Source organism: Xenopus laevis, chromosome 1L, assembly GCF_017654675.1.
Source record: "Xenopus laevis strain J_2021 chromosome 1L, Xenopus_laevis_v10.1, whole genome shotgun sequence".
NCBI lineage: Eukaryota > Metazoa > Chordata > Amphibia > Anura > Pipidae > Xenopus > Xenopus laevis.
The window spans coordinates 32,421,946-32,445,619 of record NC_054371.1 but is presented as its reverse complement, the minus strand read 5'-3'; the positions used below and the strand labels follow the sequence as shown (position 1 = coordinate 32,445,619).

Below are 23,674 nucleotides of genomic sequence, written 5' to 3'. Positions count from 1 at the left end.
AGCTCTGTATAACCAGCCCAACGCCAGTATCCTTTCGAACCTAGAACTTTCACCTCCCTTTATTCTAGCTAGAGGTACCCGACAGGGTTGTCCCTTGTCGCCAAGCCTTTTCGCGCTAGCTATGGAACCTCTGGCATGTTTGATTAGGGCAACACCTGAGATTCGGGGGTTTGAGATAGGGAAACTTAGAGAAAAAATTTCATTATTTGCGGATGACACTCTCCTTTATTTAAATGATGCAGGCCCTTCACTTCATAAGGCTCTGGAGTTAATTAACCTCCATACTGAGTATTCCGGGTTGAAAATTAATTGGACGAAATCATCCATCATGGCATTAGACCCCCAGGCTTTACTTAACATGGATCCCTCACTCCCTTTTGGTCCGCGTAGAAGCAATTAAGTATTTGGGCATTCACATTCATCCACAGTTAGTTAAATTCGTAGAGCTCAACTTAGACCCCCTAATGTCCCATCTCATCACAACTATTGATAAATGGCTTCGACTTCCACTATCTTTAATCGGTAGAATTAATCTTTTTAAAATGAAGTTTCTGCCTAAATTTCTCTACCTTTTCCGCCAGTCTCCAATTTGGATTCCCATGCAATTTTTCAAACAATTACAAAGTCACTTGACCAGACTCTATTGGTCCCCGGGCCCTACTAGGGTTGCATATAAGGTCCTGACCTCTCCACTGGACGAGGGCGGCTTGGCTGCGCCTGACATGTATGGGTATTTCTTAGCCTCGCAATTAACGACTGTAATTCGTTGGCTAGATCCAACTCCGGAAGACCCTGTTACATTGTTGGAAGCGCATTTGATTGGATCGTTGGAAGGGCTTAGACACTTGATATATCGTAGGCCCCCGGGTCTGGCTTATCCTACTCCAATGATCCATAATACTGTGAAAGCCTGGCAGAAAGGTTCCCATAGACTAAGGAGGCCCATCCCGGTTTTTTCTCCATATACTCCTCTCTGGTATAATCCTAACCTACAGCATTTAGCTTCTGTTCCAGACCCCCAGATTTGGGCACACTTTGGTATAAAATGTATTGGTGATCTGTATGCCGATAACCATTTATTATCCTTCCAACAGCTTAAGGACAATTTTAAGATCCCTAATAGTATGTTATTTAGATACTTTCAAGTGCGACATGCTCTGGCTCAACAATTTCAATCAATTGATCTCCATATTGAACTCTCTCCACTTGAAAAAGTCATACGTAAGGAAAATCTGCATAAACCTCTCTCTACCATTTATGCTTGCCTTAGACCCAGAGGTAACCCTCCTAGGCTGGAACTGTATCAAAAGTGGGTTACAAATATTCCTGATCTGACGCAGGAGCAATGGGAGGTTATTTTATCTGATTCTATCCAACCGTTAATCAGAGCCAGGGACAGGCTCATACAATTTAAGTATGTTCACAGAGTCTACTATACTCCACATGTCCTTCACAGGATTAACCCTACCTTTCCTGATAAATGTAACCGGTGTAAAGGTTCCAATGCGGACTTTTTCCATCTGGTCTGGAGTTGCCCTTCCATCCAAGGATTCTGGTCGGAGATCGCCACCTATATTTCTCATCTAATGGCACTCCCAATCGAGATTCATCCTTCTGTTCTTTTGTTAAATTTCCTATCGGATACTACTACTTCCCGTACAGAAACCATACTGCTTACCTTTTTGCTCTTCTATGCCAAGAAAGCTATTGCCATTAAATGGAAGGAGGAATTCCCACCCTCCCTTGCCCTCTGGATTACTTTGGTGGAACAGGCTTTGCCGATTCTGGAACAAGTGTATTTTGCTAGGGGATGTCCGGCCAAATTCAATGCAGTCTGGACACTTTGGATCCTGCAAAACGAATCCTACTCTAATAGGCAACAGGATGTCTCTCAACCCTTGCTTGACTGGCTCATGGAGTCATCTTAATATGGAACGATTGAACTATTTGTTATTGCTGAGTGCCTTCGCTGTTTAGGGGTATACTTGAATTGGTACAGGTCCTTTGTATAGCAATGTAATGGTATGACTCTTCCCTTTTCTCTCTCCCTATCTAGGGCCTCTTGTTTCTTCTTTTCTTTTCTTCTCTTCTTTCCTGTTTCCCGGGTACCTCTCTTTCCCGTATGTGATTGTTTTCCCAGGGTATTATTGAGATTGTAAAAATGAAAACGAGTTTTCAGTGCAATGGGTTTCAACAATATTGCTTTTATTGATGTGTATTTTTGTATTACATTGGATGTTGAACTTGCTCTGGAAATAAATAAAACATTTAAAAAAAAAATAAGACCTGCCCCAAGTGTGTGGCTTTACCATCGGCTGATTTGATGAACCATCTGCCTGGCAGGGAGTACCTGAGACCTAAATGCATAACTCCTGTTATTCATCTATACGTCAATAACATCATCTGGCCTCATCTATATTTCACTCCTGCTCCCACTGGCTCTTGTTTTTATGGCTCAGTCCCTAAGGAACAGCTTTATAGGAGGCCCTGTCTCATCATTCATCCCTGAGACTTGTATGCCATGGCCGGGCCTGTGGAGGTATTAGTGAATGCAAATCCTTGACACCATAAAGCTCTTGAAAGCCGAGCAATCTGTGAGGAGGAAGGTGGGGGGGAGTGGGAAGCCAAACCTGTCCAATTCAGTTAAAACTCTTTCCTCTGGTATTTGTTATTCATGGCAACAATATATTTACTCCTAGGACTGCCATTGCTTTTTCCCCTTTAGAGTGATAAAATTGCCTTCATTTAAGTTGGGCTTTGTTTCACGGTTCTATGTTAGATGTTTAGAAGCTTCCACATTAATTGTTAAACAGTTTATGCATATAGCCCTAATGGAGGTAAATGGTATATTCGTGTGTGAGTGGAAAAATATAATATACATTAATCGTTGATGGAATAACATACTGATATATACCTTCTCTGTAGACTGACATTTCTAAATATAGGCTGAAACTGCCAGGTTGCTTGTGTAGGCCGATATCATATAGTCATTTTTATGATTCCCATTTCTATGTACCAAACTCTACTGAGCTATTTATTGGTCTAAATTGTGTCCTTCCATTGCAAACTCATTATGCTATATTCTTACCTTATGATAACGGACAGACTACAGGTTAGGCAGTGAGGCAACATTTTAGGTTGTCAATAGTTGGCAGTACCAGTGACACTATTCAGGTATCCTAGAAATAAAGTTAAAGTGGGACTGGTTATGCATTAAACATGTTGATTTGCACTGCACTAGGTATAGTCATTCAGTAGGCTCCAGGGTAAAGGGACCAGACAGCAGCTTCAGACCTTGTTTGGCCAATCGCTGTATATGTTTACCCATACATGGGCCAGATTGGCTCTCTGCCCATGTGTATCCAGCTTTAGGCTCATAGCACACCAGACGAATGCCTTGTCAACATGTGTTCTAATTGCTTTGAATGGTGACTGTAGGCACTGGTGGAAATACATATGAAAAGAAAACTCGAAATGTGCCTGAAAAATACAGCTATGGAAGGAATAAAGATAATCACGAGACTAACAAGTGGCTTTTGTACATCAGGTACCTCATTCTTTTATCTTCAGTGATTCGGGGCAGCAGAGCATTGTATTGCCCTCCCCGGCTCCGTAGATATATTTGATTAATTGCAAAGTAGTATCCATTATTGGCGCCACGTAAACATTGATTATTTTATTGCTGAGTTGTTTTACATGGTCTACACAAAATTTAATAGTTTTTTTGGGATTTCGAAGCAGGTGAATGCTGGAGGCCACAATTGCATATGTATGACGGCAGTGCGGTACGTGTTTTGACCATGGTTAGGAGAGTGGAATCGATTATTGGCTGCCACCATTCCAAGATACAAAACTGAATTTACAACCAGTTTAAAATTCATTTTGTTTGACCTCAAATTAATTTCCACTTGGAACGAGACCTTCAGTATAGCCAATACCCAGATACTTGATGGGATCACTATTATATAGGATGGGTGTAAGTCTTCATTTGTACGGCTCATCTAATGGCTTTTCTGCAAGACTTGTCTAGAAATGTTTTCTGGGGTATAGAACCCCATTGTTGTCAATCCTCTGGTCCTGACTTTTGTGCATAGTAAGCACTGGCATCAAATCACTATAGGCACTAATCACAAGGGTGGCAAATTGCAAGGTATCACCCCATTTGCTTCCTTTAGACATTGGATATAATTGCAAGGTTGCATAGAATAGGTTCATTTATGACATACAAAAATGAATGTAAAAGAGAACTTCCCCCTTAAAAACATTACCTCCCTTCCATTCAGAACCTCATAATGTAAATCCACCCTTAGACCTACTTGTTTTGCATTCTGCGTGCCCTAGATACACATGAGGAATGGATCAGGTATACACCCATATATGAGCCTGAAGGGTCACTCAAGGGTTCTACTCCTGTGACTGATGTGTCTGTGATGAAACGACTGCACAGAGTAAAGTGAGATGGAGCAGTGAGTAAACTGAGATGCCTCGGAACTCTGCCTTTCTCCTTGTTCAATGTTTTAGGGTTACTGGAAATGTCCTTAATGCTGTGCTCTTATAAATAATGCATGGGCCAAGCATTTCCTTTGAACTGCGATACCAGATTAGACGTTATGGGCAGTGGCAGATGTATAGTATTTATCGTTAGGTATATTATAGAGAGAGGTGCTTTCTGATGCTGCAGATGGTTTGTATTCTCTTAGGTTTCTGTGCTAAAGAGGTTTCCCATACGTGTAGGTCGGATAAGGAACTCTATTATAGACATGAAATTATTGTATACCCTTTTAACCATACTAGAATTCTACTTGAACTGTTTGATACAACATTTTGGCCTGGGTCCCCTTGGAACCTCTCCAAATTTATCCTTAAGGATAAATTTGCCAATTCGGCTCCTTCAGTTTGTTCTGGCAGCTTAACTGCCCATGTATGGGTCACTCAGACAGGCATACTACCTGACCAATATATGGGCAGATATTGATCAGACAGGTTTAAAAATGCATCTTAATGCGGTCTTTGGCCCGACAACCCAACAATCATTTATCTAGAGTCTGGTAGAGACAGATGATTTAAATGTAATTTTTATTTCCTATAAAAATGCTCAATTTGTTATCCATTATCCAGAAGTCCACACCATGGATCTGCAACAGATACTGTAATTGTAGAAAGGGCTAAAGGTGGAGATTTCTGCTTAACCATTGTAGCTGACCCAAGTCAAGTTCCAGATTCACTCTATGCTAGTGTTTGGCCCAAGCATGAATGTGTAATGTACAATGATTTAGTTGGAGGCCTTTATCCTGTACACATCAAACTACAATATATATTGTATTTTAATTTATTTGGAACTGATTATTCATAATTAACTCTGTGTTCTTCCCCCACATTGATGGGTAGACGATCTCTGTAACAAATGTGCACTAGTTCGTTTGCAGCAACAAGATTTGCTTCTGAATAAATAGCAATTTGGGATAATTAGAAATAATAGCAGAATCAAAGAAACCTAGAGGTTACCTTGCGGAATCATTTTTGCCAAAGTAATGGCTTGGGCTGCCATGTCAGTTCTGAACAGACCTGTGTAAGTAGGCACGTTTGCTTCATTTACAATGACGTTGATTTATTTGCCATGTAAATTGGGACACAGGCAATAATATAACGTGACATTAATTGTTTAGCAGAGTTGTCTTTGTAACATGCGCCGACTTCTCTTGGGTGTTTGATTGTTGAAAGTTGTACAAAACTAATTGAGTCTGCTTGAAGACTAGTGCCCACGGATATGTCATTCGGAGCTGACTGCCAGTTTTCAGTTCTACAGAAAAGGCTAATGACCAATATTACATTTTCATTTCCTTAATGTAAAAATATGGAGCCAAATTGGAGCCTCTAGAGGAACTGCTACTGGTTTTACCCTAGAAGTTGCTCCAAAAAGGGTCAGTGGGATACCGTCTTAGATATTTCATCAGTTTTTAAAATATGCAAGAGTAATCTGTAATGGTATTTGGCTTAGGGTCCTGTTAATTGTATTAAATATAACTACACTTATCCATCCTTTAGTCTTTGAGTTGTTGTTGCACTGCAGCTATTGAATGGCTGCAAATTGGCCCACAGTCTGCTGCCAGCAGTAAATAGGTGGTCTTATAGAGTATCCCACAATAACTAGTGTCACACTCAAGTTTGTGTGTGTTTTCAGGGCTCTTACCCAGCTCCACAGAATGTCTTTGTTGTGGATGAATTAGAAGACTGTCACACTTGTGACTTCGCAATACTTTAAATGATACAAGATGAATGCCTGCCTCTCGCCATTCTTCATGTTCTCTGTGAGAAATCCAGAATGAGCAAGCTGTTGAGTAAAAATGGGAACTGTTAGACTTTTAAGGCTTGGTAAAATAAGTGCTCGCTGTATGAGTGGCACAGCTGTAGCGGTGGCACCATGCCATTGTAATGTATGGCATCTGTTTGAAAGGCTCTTGTTGACACAAAGAGCCCTGCTGGCAATTAGATCTCTCTGCTGCTGAGAAATTAGTTCCTTATTCAACAAATGACCACCTCATATTTGTTGTAGCTTTTTATTTTCAGGGTGATAATTGGCTGTTCCGTCAATGGTTTAGATATACTACTTGTGCCATTGACCTACTCTTAAAAACAGTTCCTGTAAATTGGTTTATCTTGAAAAAAAAATTATCTAATTTGAATAATGTTTGCAATAACGTGATGTAAAAGCAAACACAAAACTACGAGCGGCATTTGATTGGTACGTCAGTATCTTTTTGTAGTATTTACTGAACTTCAAAGCCAACCTTCCTCCTCACTGTCCTTGTGCACATGTTCTGTGTCACAACTTGATATATAGGCTTACTGTGGAGTTGCCCAAGCTTGGTCATTGATGTATATTCCTTCCTGAATGTGGGTCAGATCCAGTGAGTCTGCTTCTCAGGGTTAATGATTTGGGGTAATAGGCACAGTGTTTAAAAAATTATAAAAGTCAATAGGAGAAGAAACACACATGGTGAATACTGTTCCAGGCTAGAGAAGATGCATCTTATCCATCAGTAGGATTGGTCATCATCTGTACTTCCAACCTGGAGGTTAACTGACCACATGTGGCCCTTCAGGGGCTATATATGGACCCTAAACTGCTGGAGGACTCCACAGATTTCTTTGATATACTATAAACACATGGGTATAGTCAATATTTGACCTTCTAAGAAATTTAGAATTTTTTTACTAAAACATATAAGACTAGGTTGTTCTGCATGAAGAATCCTGAAGTAACTATAGAAACAAATTTTTAATATGGCCATTGGGAACAATCAGATAATATGCAATCTGACCACAACAGCCTTATCACCCCACAAATCTTGAACCAAAGGTGGCCCCATGCTGTTTTTTTCTTTTTTGCTGACAAAGTGTTGTATGGAAGCACCAAGGTTTGATCATCCAAAATGTTTTGTTTGAACTTAATAATGGTCCAACACTTTAGCTGCAAATAAATTAATTCTCTGGAAAGATTTGCCTGTGTGTCACCAGCTTTGTCTGCTGATTTTTATTTTATTGGCCATCTGCCATTCCGGTTTCTCTGCCAAGGTCCAGACTGGAACTTGTTTGACCCTACCAGTCAATTACATTTGTACAAGGCATTTCTTAGACATAGGAATAAAGTCCATAACTGACCTGTGTAATGTTATATTTAATAAGTGTAAGTATTACTCAATATACCACTGTTTGCCAAGCAAAACTGCAAACCTGTGCAAATTCCATCCTGGTGACATGTTGCTGTATGTAAACAGATAACATTTAATGGTATTAATGACACCTTTTGTCCCCTTTCTAGAAGATAGATGAGGAGAATGAAGAGAATTTGCTAGCAGTTCTTACCGAGACATTGGACAGTCTCCCTGTGGATGAGGATGGATTGCCTTCATTTGATGCACTGACAGATGGAGATGTGACCAATGAACATGATCCCAGCCTTTCATCTATGCCTGACGGCACCCCTCCAACTCAGGAGGCAGAAGAGCCGTCACTAGTAAGAACCCTTCCTACTGTTTAAAAGGAATTGGATGTGCTTCTGGCTACCCGCTGCATGGGTATGATGTAGTCCCAATAAGGTTTGGACTTTACCTTTAGGAAGAAAGCATAAGAAATATATCGTGAGAATGTTCTTAAAAAGGGAATTTAGTGACTTTCATAAATAAATGCATAAAAGTTACAAGAGATCAGAGTTACATTTGATCATGGGGGGGGTAGCCATTGATAATACTTTCTGATTGGTTGCTGGTACAAGCTTTGCAACGTTTTCCATGCCCTGTTCGTCTACTAGAGGGTAAACAATAGGGAAAGAGGAATATGTCCATGGAAATATAAGGTTTTTATTCATCATGCCAAGGCAATCCCTCGGCAATACCACACAGCAATTTAACAAAGATACATTGTACACTGAATATTAAACTGCTGTCAAAGTTTTGGAGTAATCTATTCTTCTATATAAACTATTGTGATCGGATCAACTTCAATTTTAGGTTTAGTGGCCCTTTAGCACATAATATAGTGGAGTGTCCATTGGCTTCTCCTGTACATGAAAAGACTTATTTATGAACTCCTATTTAAATATTTAAAATGGGGTAGGAATGGATTACCGGACTCCTATCCGATATCCCTTCCATCTATTTAAAGACGAGTGCTGTATTGCTTGCTCCCGCAGATATTGATCAGTTTCTCCTAAGGTTTTCAGACATGTGAATGTGCTGTGGGTGCGTGTTTGTGCTTTGTGATGAGGCAGAACTCCACAGGGGGCTGTGCACATATTATTGTAAGCCCCAATAATAATAATAATAGGAAGGGTAGAGGTTTATTACCTATACCAGTTTAGGGCAGAGACACAGGGGAAGATTTGGGGAGATAAAAGTCTTCCACGACAGCTAGAATCTAAATCTCCGGCGGGATGGCACTCAGAGCGTTTGTTTTTTCGAAGTCGATTTAGATTCTAGCCGGCGGGAAGGCTTTTCGGGTAGATAAGTCACCTGAAGAAGAGGTGACTTAATCCCTGAATCTTCCCGTGTGTCTCTGCCCTTAAAGTTGTCACAATAAAGTTGTAACAATAGAATGAAAGGACACATTCAAAAAATAAGGTTGTAGTCGCTTTTAAAAAATATAGTTGAGTTGCACAAAGTGCGTTAGGCCTCCCATGCAGGTACGAAACACATTAGGCTTTCTCACATGTCTAAATAAATATGCTATACGTTTTACAAGCGACTATAACATTATTTTTGTTGTGTGTCACATCCTTTTGTGATTACAATTTTATTGTAAGGTCCAGTAGGAGTGGCCCTGAATCGATAATTGCTATATCTAGATATTAACTACTCTGTGAGTATTCCTTTGCTTTCTTTCTGTTGGGATACCTATTTGTTCAGAGCAAAAGAAAACCAGCTTCGTTATAATTTTATTCTTAAAACAATAAGTAATATACAAGTGGGGTTTATTGATTGGTGTGTTCAAAACATTTCAAGTTGTTTATATGAAATAAAGCAACGGAAGCAAAGATCTATTCATGAGTACTCGGGTGGAGCTCTACGAAGAGTAGCCATTGAGGCTAGCACAACGGCATCTTCCATTTTAGGAAGAAAAGGAACGTTCTGTGCACACTAAGAAATGACATCTCACTAGAATGTTTAAGTGGAAAACTACTTCTAGATTTGTGTAGCAGATATGTCCGCACACTTCTATAAAGGGTTAATGTAACTGAAGTCTCACCAGGTCTAGTAACCTACCTACCACCTGATTAATTGCTGTCGGTTACTGGTAAAAACCTTGTGACTTTAATTGTATTCCAAATAATGCTTACTTTAAAGGGGTGGTTCGCCTTTAAGTTATTTTAGTGTGTCATAGAATGGCCAGTTCTAAGCAACTTTTCAATTGGTCTTTTTTTTTTTTTTTTTTAACAGTTTTTGAATTACTTGCCTTCTTCTGATTCTTTCCAGCTTTCAAATGGGTGTCGCTGGCCCCATTTTAAAAAAACAAATGCTCTGTAAGGCTACAAATGTATTGTTATTGCTATCTTTTTATTAGGGATGCACCGAATCCACTATTTTGGATTCGGCCGAACCCCCGGATCCTTTGTTAAAGATTCGGCCGAATACCGAACCGAATCGGAATCCTAATTTGCATATGCAATTTAGGGGTGGGAAGGAGAAAACCTTTTTTACTTGTTTAGTGACAAAAAGTCACGCGATTTCCCTCCCCATATGCAAATTAGGATTCGGATTCTGTTAGGCCGGGCAGAAGGATTTGGCCGAATCCGAATCCTGCTGAAAAAGGTCAAATTCTGTCCGAATCCCAAACTGAATCCTGGATTCGGTGCATCCCCACTTTTTATTACTCATGTTTCTATTTAGGCCTCTATAATTCATATCCCAGTCTCTTATTCAAATGAATGAATGGTTGCTAGGGTAATTTGGACCCTAGCTACCAGGTTGCTTAAAATGCAACATGAAGAGCTGCTGAATATAAAGCTAAATAACTCAAAAACCACAAATAATAATAAATGAAAACCAATTTCACTCTCTACGTCATACTAAAAGTTAGCTCGAAAGTAAACAATCCCTTTAAACCTGCTATGCAGTATATTGGCCGAACCATTGCACTCCTCACTTATGTGTAACTTTTGTCTTTGCTCTTTCTATGTTCCTAGCTCAAGAAGCTGTTACTGGCCCCAGCTAACGCTCAGCTGATTTACAATGAATGCATTGGATTCACTACGCAGAACCATGCCAGCCCCAGTCAGAGGATCAGAACTAATTCTTCGGTTGTTAAGGTACAAACTTTAACTTGGCACTGTGCTTATATATTATATTTATTTTACTGGGCTGCTGCTTGGGTTTGGGTTTGTTTGCAGATTGTGAATACTGAATCATCTATGAATGTGTGCAGTTGCCATTATACAGACAGGCTAATGTCCCCATTCAGACTTTCTGCCAGTGTAGAAATGACCTGAACCACCGTGTTGCCTCCCATAGTCTTCTATGGCCTTTAGTCCAAAAAATGTTATGTTTTCAGTGGAGAATCTCCTTAATGGGACAATAATCGAAGGCATTTTCACAAAGAGTGTGCAGTAATTAGGAAAGCAGTATGAACCATATATCTTTGCAAAATAGACAGTAACTACTAGAAACGCGTGTTTTATTGCTGCTATTTACAGTGCTTTACATGTTGTTTTTGCTTTAGCTTCAGGACTTGTTAAAGGTGTACTTTTAAGTTGAAAAAATAAGATTACCAAATGACATATGACCTCCAAATGGCCTCTTAGAAACAAGTGCAAAGGGCTTTCCCCATGAAGCCATCTCTTAGCTAGAGTTACAATAATATAAGATGCCCATAAACTAGAAGATTTAAGGCCCCTTCTGACTTAATCAGCAGCTTATCTGCCTGTGTATGGGCCTGCTCAACTTAAATTCATCCAGATATCATTTTGGTTTGAAATCCCATCTGAGAAGGATCACATTGGTCCACTGGTCTGAAAGGTCTCAGTAGGCCCCAATAGATGATCTGATTGTTGGCCCAGAGACAACAACTGGATAAACCCAATTTGGCCCAGCCTGTGGGTGACCAAATCCATGTCTAAAGCTGACTAAAAGCAGTATTCTACTTCCCCACTCCTGAGCAAGTGCGTAGCTTATTGGCCTTTGTATGGGGCTAAACTGAGGCCTTCCTGATTGAGGATTCTCCAGATATTGATCAGGTTAAAAAAATTCCCTTGGGCATGGCCTGCAGTGGCTTATTGATATGGTCCTCTTCCAATGGATCTGCATATGCCCCTGTTATAATCCAATTTGTCCCAGCACTTGGGTGGCCATATTGGGTAAGGCTGACAAATAAACTTTTATTAGCTTTGTTCTAATAAGAGCATTAGTACAGGTATGGGACCTGTTATCCAGAATGCTCGGGACCTGGAGTTTTCAGGATAACAGCTCTTTCCGTAATTTGGATCTTCATACCGTAAGTCTACTAGAAAATCATGATATGACATTAAATAAATCCAATAGGCTGGTTTTGCTTCCAACAAGGATTAATTATATCTCTGTTGGGATCAAGTACGAGCTACTGTTTTATTATTACAGAGAAAAAGGAAATCATTACTAAGAACTTGGATTATTTATATTAAATGGAGTCTATGGGAGATGGCCTCTACATAATTCAGAGCTATCTGGATAACGGGTTTCCGGATAACTGATCCAATACCTGTACTGTTAACTGGTGGCAGTTGTAAGCATGGTTGTTACCTTAGGCATTGTTGCCTACTTTATAGCTGCCTCAGACCCTATTATAGACACAAAGAATTTGGAGAAACTTGTTTTCCTGCAGTGTTTTCCCTTTTCATCTAAATGAAGTGAGAACAAACCATTTAAGGGCCATTAGGAGAGCAGAGAAATGTGGCTTTGTAGAGCAAAGTAACAATAAGCAATATCTTATTTAAATCGTTGCCTTTATTTTAAGGGAACTGTAAAAGACAAGATGATTACATGTTGTTGAGAATAAAAAAAAGGTGCCAGAGAAATAAAAAAAAAAAAAAAAGAAAATCCAAGTCTGCGGAAATGGCATCTGGGAGTCTGAAATGCGATTTTCTCTTTCCATGTTGCGCAAACAATTATTCACAGATCATAGCCCAAGCTCTGTTATATAGAGGGCACAGCAACCAGAGAAATCCATCTCTTCGCTTTATTCATTTGGGGAAGGCTCAGCCCACTAACTTTTATGATTTTTTTTTTTCTCTCCTCTCTACTCCTTTTTTGGTTTTTAAGACCGAGAATTCATGGAGCAATAAACCGAAGGCCATTTGTCACTCGCAAAAGCCACCACGGCGTCCTTGCTCAGAGCTCCTTAAGTACCTGACTTCAAATGACGACCCTCCTCAGACCAAATCGACAGAGAGCAGAAACAACAGGCTTGACAAATGCAGCAGCAAAAAGAAGCCGTACTTACAGCCTCAGCCACATTATCAAGGTAGTTTGGAATTGCCACCTAGCCACTGGCCTTTATTTATGCAGTTGATGCTTCTGAGATTATATTTCCCCTTTAAAATATTTATGGATGCTAAAAACATTTTTTTAAAAAAGCTGGAACATTGCGTACTTACTGTATCTATACCATTGGTTAGGCAGAACTACACAAGGAAAAGATGCCTTTTAACATAGTTTTCATTGCACAGAATAAAGCAGAGCATGTTACTCTCTGTACTTCTAATCCGCAGAGATAAGCATCCGCTAGTGTACACAGTCCAATCTAGCGTTACTGGAATGCTATATTATTAAACAGTGAGGTGTGTGTGTGTATATACTGCATCACGTGCTCTCTTATCCTCAGGCAAATGTGCTAAAATGTCAGGAATCTCGACAAAAAACACATTATGTACTATTCCTTATTGCTGTCCTCTTATAACAAAAGCCTTCATATATAGAAATGAATTGTTTGTCCAGTTCAGTGACAAAGCATCTTTTCTGGAACACCGTATCCTCATGTCATGGTTTGCTTCTTTCCCTCCCAAGGAAAACAATATGGCGGTCATTAATAATCGCCGCGTTTCCTGATTGCAAAATTGGGTGTTTGCTCTTAAAGGAGAAGGAAAGGCTAAAACTAAGTAAGCTTTATCAGAAAGATGTATATAAATACACCAGTAAACCCTCAAAGTAATGCTGCTCTGAGTCCTCTGTCAAAAGAAACACAGCATTTCTTTCCTTCTATTGTGTATACATGGGCTTCTGTATCAGACTTCCTGTTTTCAGCTTAAACCTCTAGGGCTTGAGCATGCTCAGTTTGCTCCTCTCCCCCCCCCCCCCTCTGCTGTAATCTGAGCTCAGAGCTATGAGTGAGCAGGGAAAGACTCAGGCAGGAAATGATGTCACAGCAAGCTAATATGGCAGCTGCTATCCAAAACAAACAGAGGGAGCTTCTAGAGCTGCTTACTCGGGTATGGTAAAGCATTCTACAGAATAAATATAGTGTTATAGCTTGCACTGTTGTGGCTAACCTATGGTGCACTGTTGTAGCTTTCCTTCTCCTTTAAATAAGTAATAATATATGGAATGTTTTCATCTGTTATACAAACTCATGATTAATTCCGTCATTTTGAAGGCAATATCTGTCCAGCTATTTCTGTTCTCTGCACTGCTGGTTATGACTCTTTAAAAACAATGTAGCAAAAGCCTCCTAATTAACAACTGCTACATTGATTAAAGAGTCTGAAAGGGATAAACCTATACTGCTCGACATTTACAAGTCATTTTGAAAATAGTAATGAACGTACTTTGGAAAGTTGCTTAGACTGACATTTTCTTTCATTATGGGAAGAAGCAGTCGAGAGTTACCTTTACCTTTAAAAACAGCAGCAGGGGGATTGTCGGTGGGAAATGACTTGTGTCTATGAATGCAGGATTATCCTGTATGATCTCTTTGGAGCGTTCCTAGTCATCTCTCTTAATCAAATATTTCATGGCTTGTGAATGAATATACATGATATTACAGTATATAATAGAGGGACTCGATTTATGTTGCTACATTTTCATAGGCACAATTTCTGATCATTTGGTGTATTTTTACAGTTCTCTGGAAGCTCACTATTATCTAATAGTATGTGCCCAGCGTTTAATTTGGGTTTCTTATTTACTTCGCAGCCAGGTCAACGAGTTTGTCGCTTCCCTTGACGCCCGAGTCACCAAAGTAAGTGTTAATCATTGGCCTCATACACTTGAATGGGATGGGTGGCTTCCTGTCTTGGCTACAATAGCTCCATTTCAGCTTGTTTTTATAAATATGCGCTGTCTTCCAGTGACCCCAAGAGTTCCCCATTTGAGAGCAAGACTATTGAACGAGCCTTATGTATGGAGCTCTCTGGAACTGCAGGTGAGCACAGTTACACCCTGGGTTTAATTGGTTTCAAATCTGATGATTTCTTTGTTTATTATTACAAGTGATTAACTAATGAAACTGGCTCTGTGAACCTAGAATTATGTTGGGCTCATTTACAGGATAATTAACCACAACTCAATATTTGCCTTGTGAATGCTCAGCCTTGGACCAACCATACCGTGACTAAAGGTAGATTACTAAGGGCCAGCATGCAATGTAACCTCAACTGCCATATGAAGACATTTACTTGCTCTTTCCATTACAGGTCATCGAAAGGGGGGGCAGGTAGGCAGAACAGGGAGAATGTATTAAATAGGGCTCAACAGCAGCTTCAGGTATAATAAATAATAAAACAATACATTTAACTAAACAGTACCGTAGTGGTTTCATATCCCTGCAGATGTTCTCTGGAACCCATTTTCTCCCTGTGGTGAGGGATTACATCCAGGCATGTTGGCTGCTTGCCCTTTGGCATGCTGTGTTATACACATGACTGTAACACGTAATTAAAGATGGTGTATGATCCTTGTCGGTGTCCACAAAACAGTACTGTAATAACAGTTGCGTTGCTACAATAAGAATTTGAAGGCACAATGGCTACAATATAGATATATTATATTATATCTGAAAGCATATACGTAATATTAAGAGCTTGGTAGCTGGGATGTCCCAAAAGCCTCTGCCAGACAGCAGCAGGTCCACACACTTAACAACCCTACTCTGTACTTTTCTGTGTAATCATATATATCCGTAACATAAAATTCTTCAGGGACTGTTTTACAGCCACCAAACACCAAGCAGTTTATTTTGGAAGTGGCCAATATATCACCCCTTTTATCTGCAGCAGCACAACAAAACCGCTCAGCACCAACTATTAAAACAGAGGTCTGGTTTTATTTTCAGTATCTTCTCCCTATTTAGTGTGCGCTGTGTTTGATATTCGCTGTGTAATATTGTGGGCGTGTTTTCTCCGTGAACCATAGCTGTGAGGCTAAAAAATGCTGGTTGTAGAGCCAGAGGAACAGGCTGCCGGGGGACATAGTTACACAGTTCACGTCTGGTTGGAATGTGTTACAAGTAGTGTGAGATGGATGCTGTGGGGAAGTCTTGAAGGACCTGCTTTCCCTGAATTATTTCGTTTTTTTGTTTTGGAAACAGAGCTAATTAGTTTGCAGTTTATTTGTTCTGTCGACCATTATTATTCTGAACCTTGTGTTGTCGTGGAATGTATATAGTTCATAGTTTAATAGTGTTGTTGTATTTGGGGTCTTGTTTTTTGTTTTTTTTTTTCAAGTATTACAGGAATACAAAATCTAAAATACAGATCTCATAGCAATATGTCATAACGTATATATGTTTATGTTTCGAAAACATACCTTTCATCTTTGCTTGCTGATAACTATTGATAGTCAACTGTTGGTAGTTTTTGAGAGATATGGTTCAGGCTGGGTAAAACATATGTGGATGGCCCAGAATTATATTGGTCTGTGTAGGTAGACCACAGCCAACCAACCAACAACAAGGGCCTCCAGTGTGACCTGATCTTAGGTTTAAGGGATATGTTATAAGACCTGCTTGATTTTCCTAAATTCAAGGTTACCTAGATTGGGCAAGACTCTGCAGAATGGAACACCTCTACTGGAGGACATTACATGGAACTGGTCTTAAATTTGTAGGTTGTGATTGGCTGCCCAAACCCACAGGTTTAACCAACTCAGGCACTTGAGTGTTGAAGGCAGGATGTGGATTGGCCAGCCGAGGCTGTAGAGCTTCTATACAGCAGATTGTTTTGTATCTGAAATGAAGATTCCCTATTGATTTTGATTTATCTTTGAAGTTGCAGAGTAGACTAATGGGGAAATGTAATAAAAGTCACAAAGAGTAAAACGATTAGCACAAATAAGAATAATAAGTCGAATTTAGCAATGTAATATTCTTCCTTAAACTATTACATTGCACATTTTAATTGTGCATTGCCCAATTTTAAGAAGTGCATAAAGGTGTCACAATAGTTTGGAGCAAACATGACTTTTTCAGTAAGAAGTTTTATTACATTCACTGTGCAGTGGCGCAAACTATAAAATTCCCAAACCTTCTTCCACTGTCGGAAGTGGTTGCTAAACAGCTTCCGGGTTCGCAAAAGCTTTATTAAATTCACCCAAAGGAAAATTTGTTTGCACAAAGACATAACTTTTCGCATTGCAAATATTTTTTCCGTTACCAACTTTAATTACATTCCCCCATAAGAGGGAGTCTTGGGTGCCTATCGTGGCATATTCAATGACTTTGTATATCCAAGTCGCTCCGTCTGTTATTTCACTTTATGAATACTAACTTCATTCTTATGTTGGAACATTTCTTTATTCACGCTTGTAACAAGGCAACCCAACCATTATTATAATGTGCTGGTGATAAGATTACAGAAATATTTAGAGATAGCATTCAGCTGCCTTCTCTAAACTGTCACTCATTACCAGCTTATTTAAACACCAGTAAGCAAACAGGCCCTCTATAGATCAACTAGATAGAAGCCTTTCTTGGAGGAGTATGTTTTGTTTTTAAAGAATTTACACATGCTGGTTTGTTATTTTTAAGGTAATGTTCCACCAAGGTATGAAAACTTTGTAAAATTTGCTGACAATGCATTTTTAACATTAAATAAAGACATAAAAACAAAGTGTTCACTGACACACTACTTCATCTTAAATATCATTAGTGCCCCAAGGACATATACAGTAAGCAGCGGCTTGCTATTTTGCACACTGAATCCAATGTTCACTTTGGCATTTGACAGAATCCTGGCACTTTTCGGAGTGTTCAGCTGAAATGTTGAATGTTGTTCAACATACATAAGCCATCTTGGGATTTTCCTGAAATTTGAATACTCAAATTACATGTAGTTTCAGTATTCAAACAATGTGGAGAATCCGTCAAATCCAGTCCAGGAATAAGTTCCACAATGTGGGGAAAAAGAGATTAAATATAGATCCAGTATTTTAACAACATTATTCCTTTAATTAAGCTCTAGTAGTTTACTTCGCCTGGGCTTCAACTTCTTTTCACGCATGTTCTGATCCAGGCATGCATGTGAACCAATAGGTGGAGGGGCAGTTAAGTTGGCACCCAGAACTTAATTATAAGAGGGGAAAATTAGGCACCCTAGATCTTTGTGGTGATTACAGAATCGTTGCTTCTAATATAACAAAGTCAATATTGTGATTTGGGGGTTAACTTGTCCTTTTAAATAAGTCACTGGGGAATTTTTTATCCAAAAGAAGGCATTCTTTGCCCTAAACAAGAATGAGTGGCACATATAATGCTGCTAGCCAGACTTGGCACCAGGTAAATGAGCCTTCCAAGTGATGTTTAAACTCAATTACATTGGGCAGTTGAATTAAAAACCAGAAACTTGTGATTTCTAAAATAATTCCCTCTAGTTGCTTTTTTTTTTTTTTTTTTTTACCAACTTGCATTTTCAGCAAAACTTTGACTTTTTCTTTGAAACATGGATTTACAAATGTCAAATAGACCCTAAAGCGCTTTTAAATGAGTTGGGCTGGAGGATGTTATTTCCAGGCTCATGTTTTGCGGATTAGTTGAACGGGGCCTATTAGGATGTTGGTGGTTCGTTTTCTTTCTGGTAAAATATAAAGCTGCTTGTGAGAAATAATAATAATGTGGTTGCTTTGGATGGATAATCAGAACAAACTGTGGCTAAAGAGGGTCACAACTGAAGCAACAAATACTGTTCTGCAGCAACAACTTAGACATAACCGTGGTTATATTGAAGGGTACCATGCTGTCGTATGGGACTGGTGCTCAACTGTTGGGTCAAAAAAATTAATATACAGGAGCCAGTAGTACTTTGGCTCAGGAGTAGGATTCCTCTTTGATTCAGGTAGAAATTCAGTCTCCCAGGATATTTTAATCGCTCAACCTGTGTTTTTCAGAAGTTAGTAGCCATGACACTAATGTTGCGTGTACAGTATATTGCACATGAAAATCTAATATTATGTATTTAGAGAATATCAAACCGTGAGCATGCATGAATTGGTGTATAGGCTTCAAAGGACTGATGTGGCTAAAGAGCTTCATGGAGTTACCAAGGCACCCAATCACATGCAATTTGTTAAATATATTGATCCTCGCAGCATTCATTCATTTCCACTGAAGGAATTAGAATGGCTTTTTGTGGCAACTTTCCTGTGGGATTTTCTCGTAATCAATCATTAATAGAAGACGGCAATGGGGATGGGAACCCATCATGTGGCATTTTCGCATCAGATAACGTAACTGCTGCTCTAGGTCATCAGCAGCAGTAATGCCATAATAAATATTGTGTTCTATTCCTGTCATATCCTAGGGGGAATCTCTTGGTAGTGAGAGACCAATTTATTACATGGACATCAGCTGCTAACCTAGTGTTTTTTTTTTATGATTTGGCAAATTGTCAGCTAGAAAAAAAAATGTTTTAAATATTATAATTGAGATTTAAGAGAGCATCTGTGATTGGTTCTGATACCTTCTGCTACAGAACTAACAAAGTCAGTTCAGTAGAGTCAGTAGATGTAAGTGAATAAGATTATTTTGTTTTGGTTCATACTGACAAAATATAGGGTGCTAAAGTAACCTCATTTGCCATGGGCCCTATCACTGGATACCCATAAATGCTTGACTTGCCAATGAAGGCCTCATGTCTAGAAATTTCAAAACATAGCTAGTTGCCCTTGAAATAGCATATGGAAGACATTCAGCTTACTTCTAAGAACGTGAATATATTCAGGCAAGGTAGAGGATCACTTGCAGGTTGGGTTGCATAGGATAGAAAGATAAAATATAAAGGAAGGTTGGTATTTTCTTTCTGAGAAGATGACAACCCCCTTTGGAGGCATAAAAAGGTTTGATCATGTGTGTTTTTTTTTCAGTACAGAAAAATGGGATGTCCATATATATTACATTGCATGGTTTTCAAAAGAATGCCTTGAGAGAAGAGGTGATTTTGCTCTCATACCTCCAAACACTGGCCTGGGGGCTTTAAGAGTTTGACATCTCCCATACATCATCAATATAATCAAAGAACAGATAAAAGATTTGCCGTTCTTCCCAGAAACCAGCACAATGCATTATTCAAGCTTATGTAACCCCTACTGAATGGCTTTCCTAGCTTCAATGAGGGTGTCCAGCCAAAGCATAGGCAGAAGTCATAGGTTCTAAAACAGACATAGATCAATAAAATTAAATTAGAAGAAAATGTCTTGTTGTGTGGCAGTTTATTCCCATACAATATGCATTTTATGAGCATGGATTTTAATAGGAAAAAACATTTTCCTAGGTTAATCCTAATAAAAAAAATGATTGTAAATTCTGGAAGAGAATATTTTAAAACCGGATCCTTAACAATCAGGTCCAATAGCTTTATGGTGCTTCATTGTAAGAAGCATTGTATTGGGTAATTACAGAATGGAAGTTAAAAAAGATAGCCGAAACAAAGGGGACACAAAATTTGAGGTTTCCAAAATTCTACCCTGTGACTTCCATCTTGGTTCTTGGGGTATCCTTAAAATTGCAGTTAAACAACTAGAGGGCCAAAGGTTTACCTAAGGAAAGCCCAAAAGTTAAGCCCCATCTGTTGTAGATTGCGTAGTGTCTACATTTATACACCATCATAATCTCATTTATACCCTCATCATAACCTTGGGACATTTTCTCTGTTTTTCTGATCACAATCACATATTGATCTATCATCTTAATCATTAATGAGGAGGGATTGATTTATAGATTAAAGCCTTCTTATGTGTTACTGGATCTCAAGAGGAGATCCCAGGTGGAATAATAATGACTGCCCATGGGACATTATACCACAGCCATGCAAACCTATGCAGGAGTCTGCTTCTTTTTCCCCAACACAAAAATAAACTGAATTTTGCTTACATAAAACTATGAACAGATTGCGAGTGTTAAAAATCCAAAAGTGAGAGTGATACAGAGCTACTTGTTTATTATAGAGCACATTTCAATGGCGCAATCATAAATATTGCTAAGATTCTGCTCTGCAGAAATATGACCTACATAGTCCCGACTGTTTGTGTTATGCGATTTGTCTGACACCCATTACATTCTTGGTAATGGCAGCTATTTGTTGCTGTGCACAGCAGGCTCCTTTGACAAAAGAAAATAGACAGCAATAAAAAACATAGTCGGAATTTCTGAGCAGAGTTTCAGTGCCAATACTTTGTGCAAGTGTGATAGCAGTGCCTGTTGTCGGCCTATAACGGCCACCTGTATTTCTATGCAAGTGTCAGTTCTAGGAGTCTTCCGAATTTTACTGTTTGTAAGGTAAGAGTCCTACCTGACGAGGCAAACTTCAGATAACATCACCATTAAGTTACACAAAGTGGAAATATCACCTTTCATTGAAAACTTACCCTTTTAACAAATGCTTTTAGCTAAGCACCATGAGCAATTGTTAAATAAAACTGTCAGTAATTTCACAATGCCCCCAAATAATTTCAGCTGGTATTTTTGCATCAATGTTATGCACTCGACAGAAACTAAACCTTTAGGAATAAGAATAGTGGAAAAACTCAAAGGAATAACAACCTAAAATATACGTTTACACCTCTGACCGATTCTTTTCATTTTACTGGATAATAAATCCTATTCTGGAAGTTAATTGTGGGATATTTTATTTTTAAGGCACTGAAGACGAGTCAATTTTATATGGAATTGTTAAAAAAAAAAATTCATTTTTTTTTTTTAACAGGACCATGACCCTGAACATACGGCAAAATCACATTTGATCGGCTAAAGAACAAATAGGTGAATGCCCTATAGTGACCTGATCTCAGTCCAACTGAGAATCTTTGCCATTGAAAGACTATGCAATCCTAGGAAACTCTCCAATATACATCAATTAGAGACGTTTTCAAAGTATTCCTTAAAGATTTTTATTTTGTCTTTGAAACCGCTTCATTTCTAAACATAAAAATATGGTATTTATCATAATTTAATGTGTAACTCATGCACGTCCTTATTTGATCATTACTGTTAAAAGAACAACATGGTTTCCCATAAAAAGAAATTTCACTGAAACTATAATTATACTTGTTTTAATACCACTAGCCTGGTGAGTTTGTCAACATACAGTAATTACTTAATAGTACTAATACTAATTTGATTTTATTTTGAGGGAATTGCTTAGAAAGTAAATTAAAAATGCAATATTTATTTTCCCTAGAGCTAATCATTTAATATCATTATTTCCCAATTTGCCGTTTAGGTAAATAAAGTGTATAACAAAGTGTATAAACCTCAATGAGACGTAGTTTTATTCCAGGTTGCAAGTTTATTAATATTTTGGGGGAGTGTAGGGCGCCGGGTATTAAGAAAATAGCATCGCATTAGAATTCCTTCAATAAGTTCCGCTCAAGCTCTAGAATGTGGACACCAGAAGCAGTAATCAATTAAATCACAAATCCATAAGCGAAACTTAATACTTCAGCAATAATTGCATATATTGAGGGAGATTAACCGGCATTAACTGTTGTTTAAAATCTCGGCGGAATAAATCAAAAGCCACAGTGGTAACTGAAACTGTTCGTTTGCCTGTGTGTCGCAGAAAAAAGAAATTTCAGACAGCTGCATTAGTTATGCTTAAAAGGATATATTATTTGTGCATTAGAAATGCTTTACCAAGTTAATGAAGTGCAGAAACAAAAGAAAATGTGGTTGCATAGTTACATAGTTACATAGTTAAATTGGGTTGAAAAAAGACAAAGTCCATCAAGTTCAACCCCTCCAAATGAAAACCCAGCATCCATACACACACCCCTCCCTACTTTTAATTAAAATTCTATATACCCATATCTATACTAACTATAGAGCTTAGTATCACAATAGCCTTTGATATTATGTCTGTCCAAAAAATCATCCAAGCCATTCTTAAAGGCATTAACTGAATCAGCCATCACAACATCACCCGGCAGTGCATTCCACAACCTCACTGTCCTGACTGTGAAGAACCCTCTACGTTGCTTCAAATGAAAGTTCTTTTCTTCTAGTCTAAAGGGGTGGCCTCTGGTACGGTGATCCACTTTATGGGTAAAAAGGTCCCCTGCCATTTGTCTATAATGTCCTCTAATGTACTTGTAAAGTGTAATCATGTCCCCTCGCAAGCGCCTTTTTTCCAGAGAAAACAACCCCAACCTTGACAGTCTACCCTCATAATTTAAGTCTTCCGTCCCTCTAACCAATTTAGTTGCACGTCTCTGCACTCTCTCCAGCTCATTTATATCCCTCTTAAGGACTGGAGTCCAAAACTGAACTGCATACTCCAGATGAGGCCTTACCAGGGACCTATAAAGAGGCATAATTATGTTTTCATCCCTTGAGTTAATGCCCTTTTTTATGCAAGACAGAACTTTATTTGCTTTAGTAGCCACAGAATGACACTGCCCAGAATTAGACAACGTGTTATCTACAAAGACCCCTAGATCCTTTTCATTTAAGGAAACTCCCAACACATTGCCATTTAGTGTATAACTTGCATTTATATTATTTTTGCCAAAGTGCATAACCTTGCATTTATTAACATTGAACCTCATTTTCCAGTTTGCTGCCCAGTTTTCCAGTTTAGACAGATCACTTTGCAAAGTGGCAGCATCCTGCATGGAACCTATAGTTCTGCACAATTTAGTATCATCTGCAAAAATAGAAACAGTACTTTCAATGCCCACCTCCAGGTCATTAATAAACAAGTTGAAAAGCAAGGGACCTAGTACAG

The 23,674-nt window shown here is 38.8% G+C and overlaps 1 protein-coding gene across 2 annotated transcripts in view; it reads left to right on the top strand.

Moving 5' to 3' along the window:
• ppargc1a.L (PPARG coactivator 1 alpha L homeolog) overlaps nt 1-23,674 on the top strand; it is a 65,806-nt gene that overhangs the window by 27,214 nt on the left and 14,918 nt on the right. Inside the window, exons 3-7 of one of the 2 annotated variants that reach the window (XM_018228937.2) lie at nt 7,823-8,017; nt 10,682-10,804; nt 12,789-12,990; nt 14,658-14,703; nt 14,813-14,886. In XM_018228937.2, the coding sequence (XP_018084426.1) occupies nt 7,823-8,017; nt 10,682-10,804; nt 12,789-12,990; nt 14,658-14,703; nt 14,813-14,886 (640 nt within the window). Of the gene's footprint in view, nt 1-7,822; nt 8,079-10,681; nt 10,805-12,788; nt 12,991-14,657; nt 14,704-14,812; nt 14,887-23,674 lie in introns of those variants that run through there. The other variant, XM_018228942.2, reaches the window with a different exon arrangement.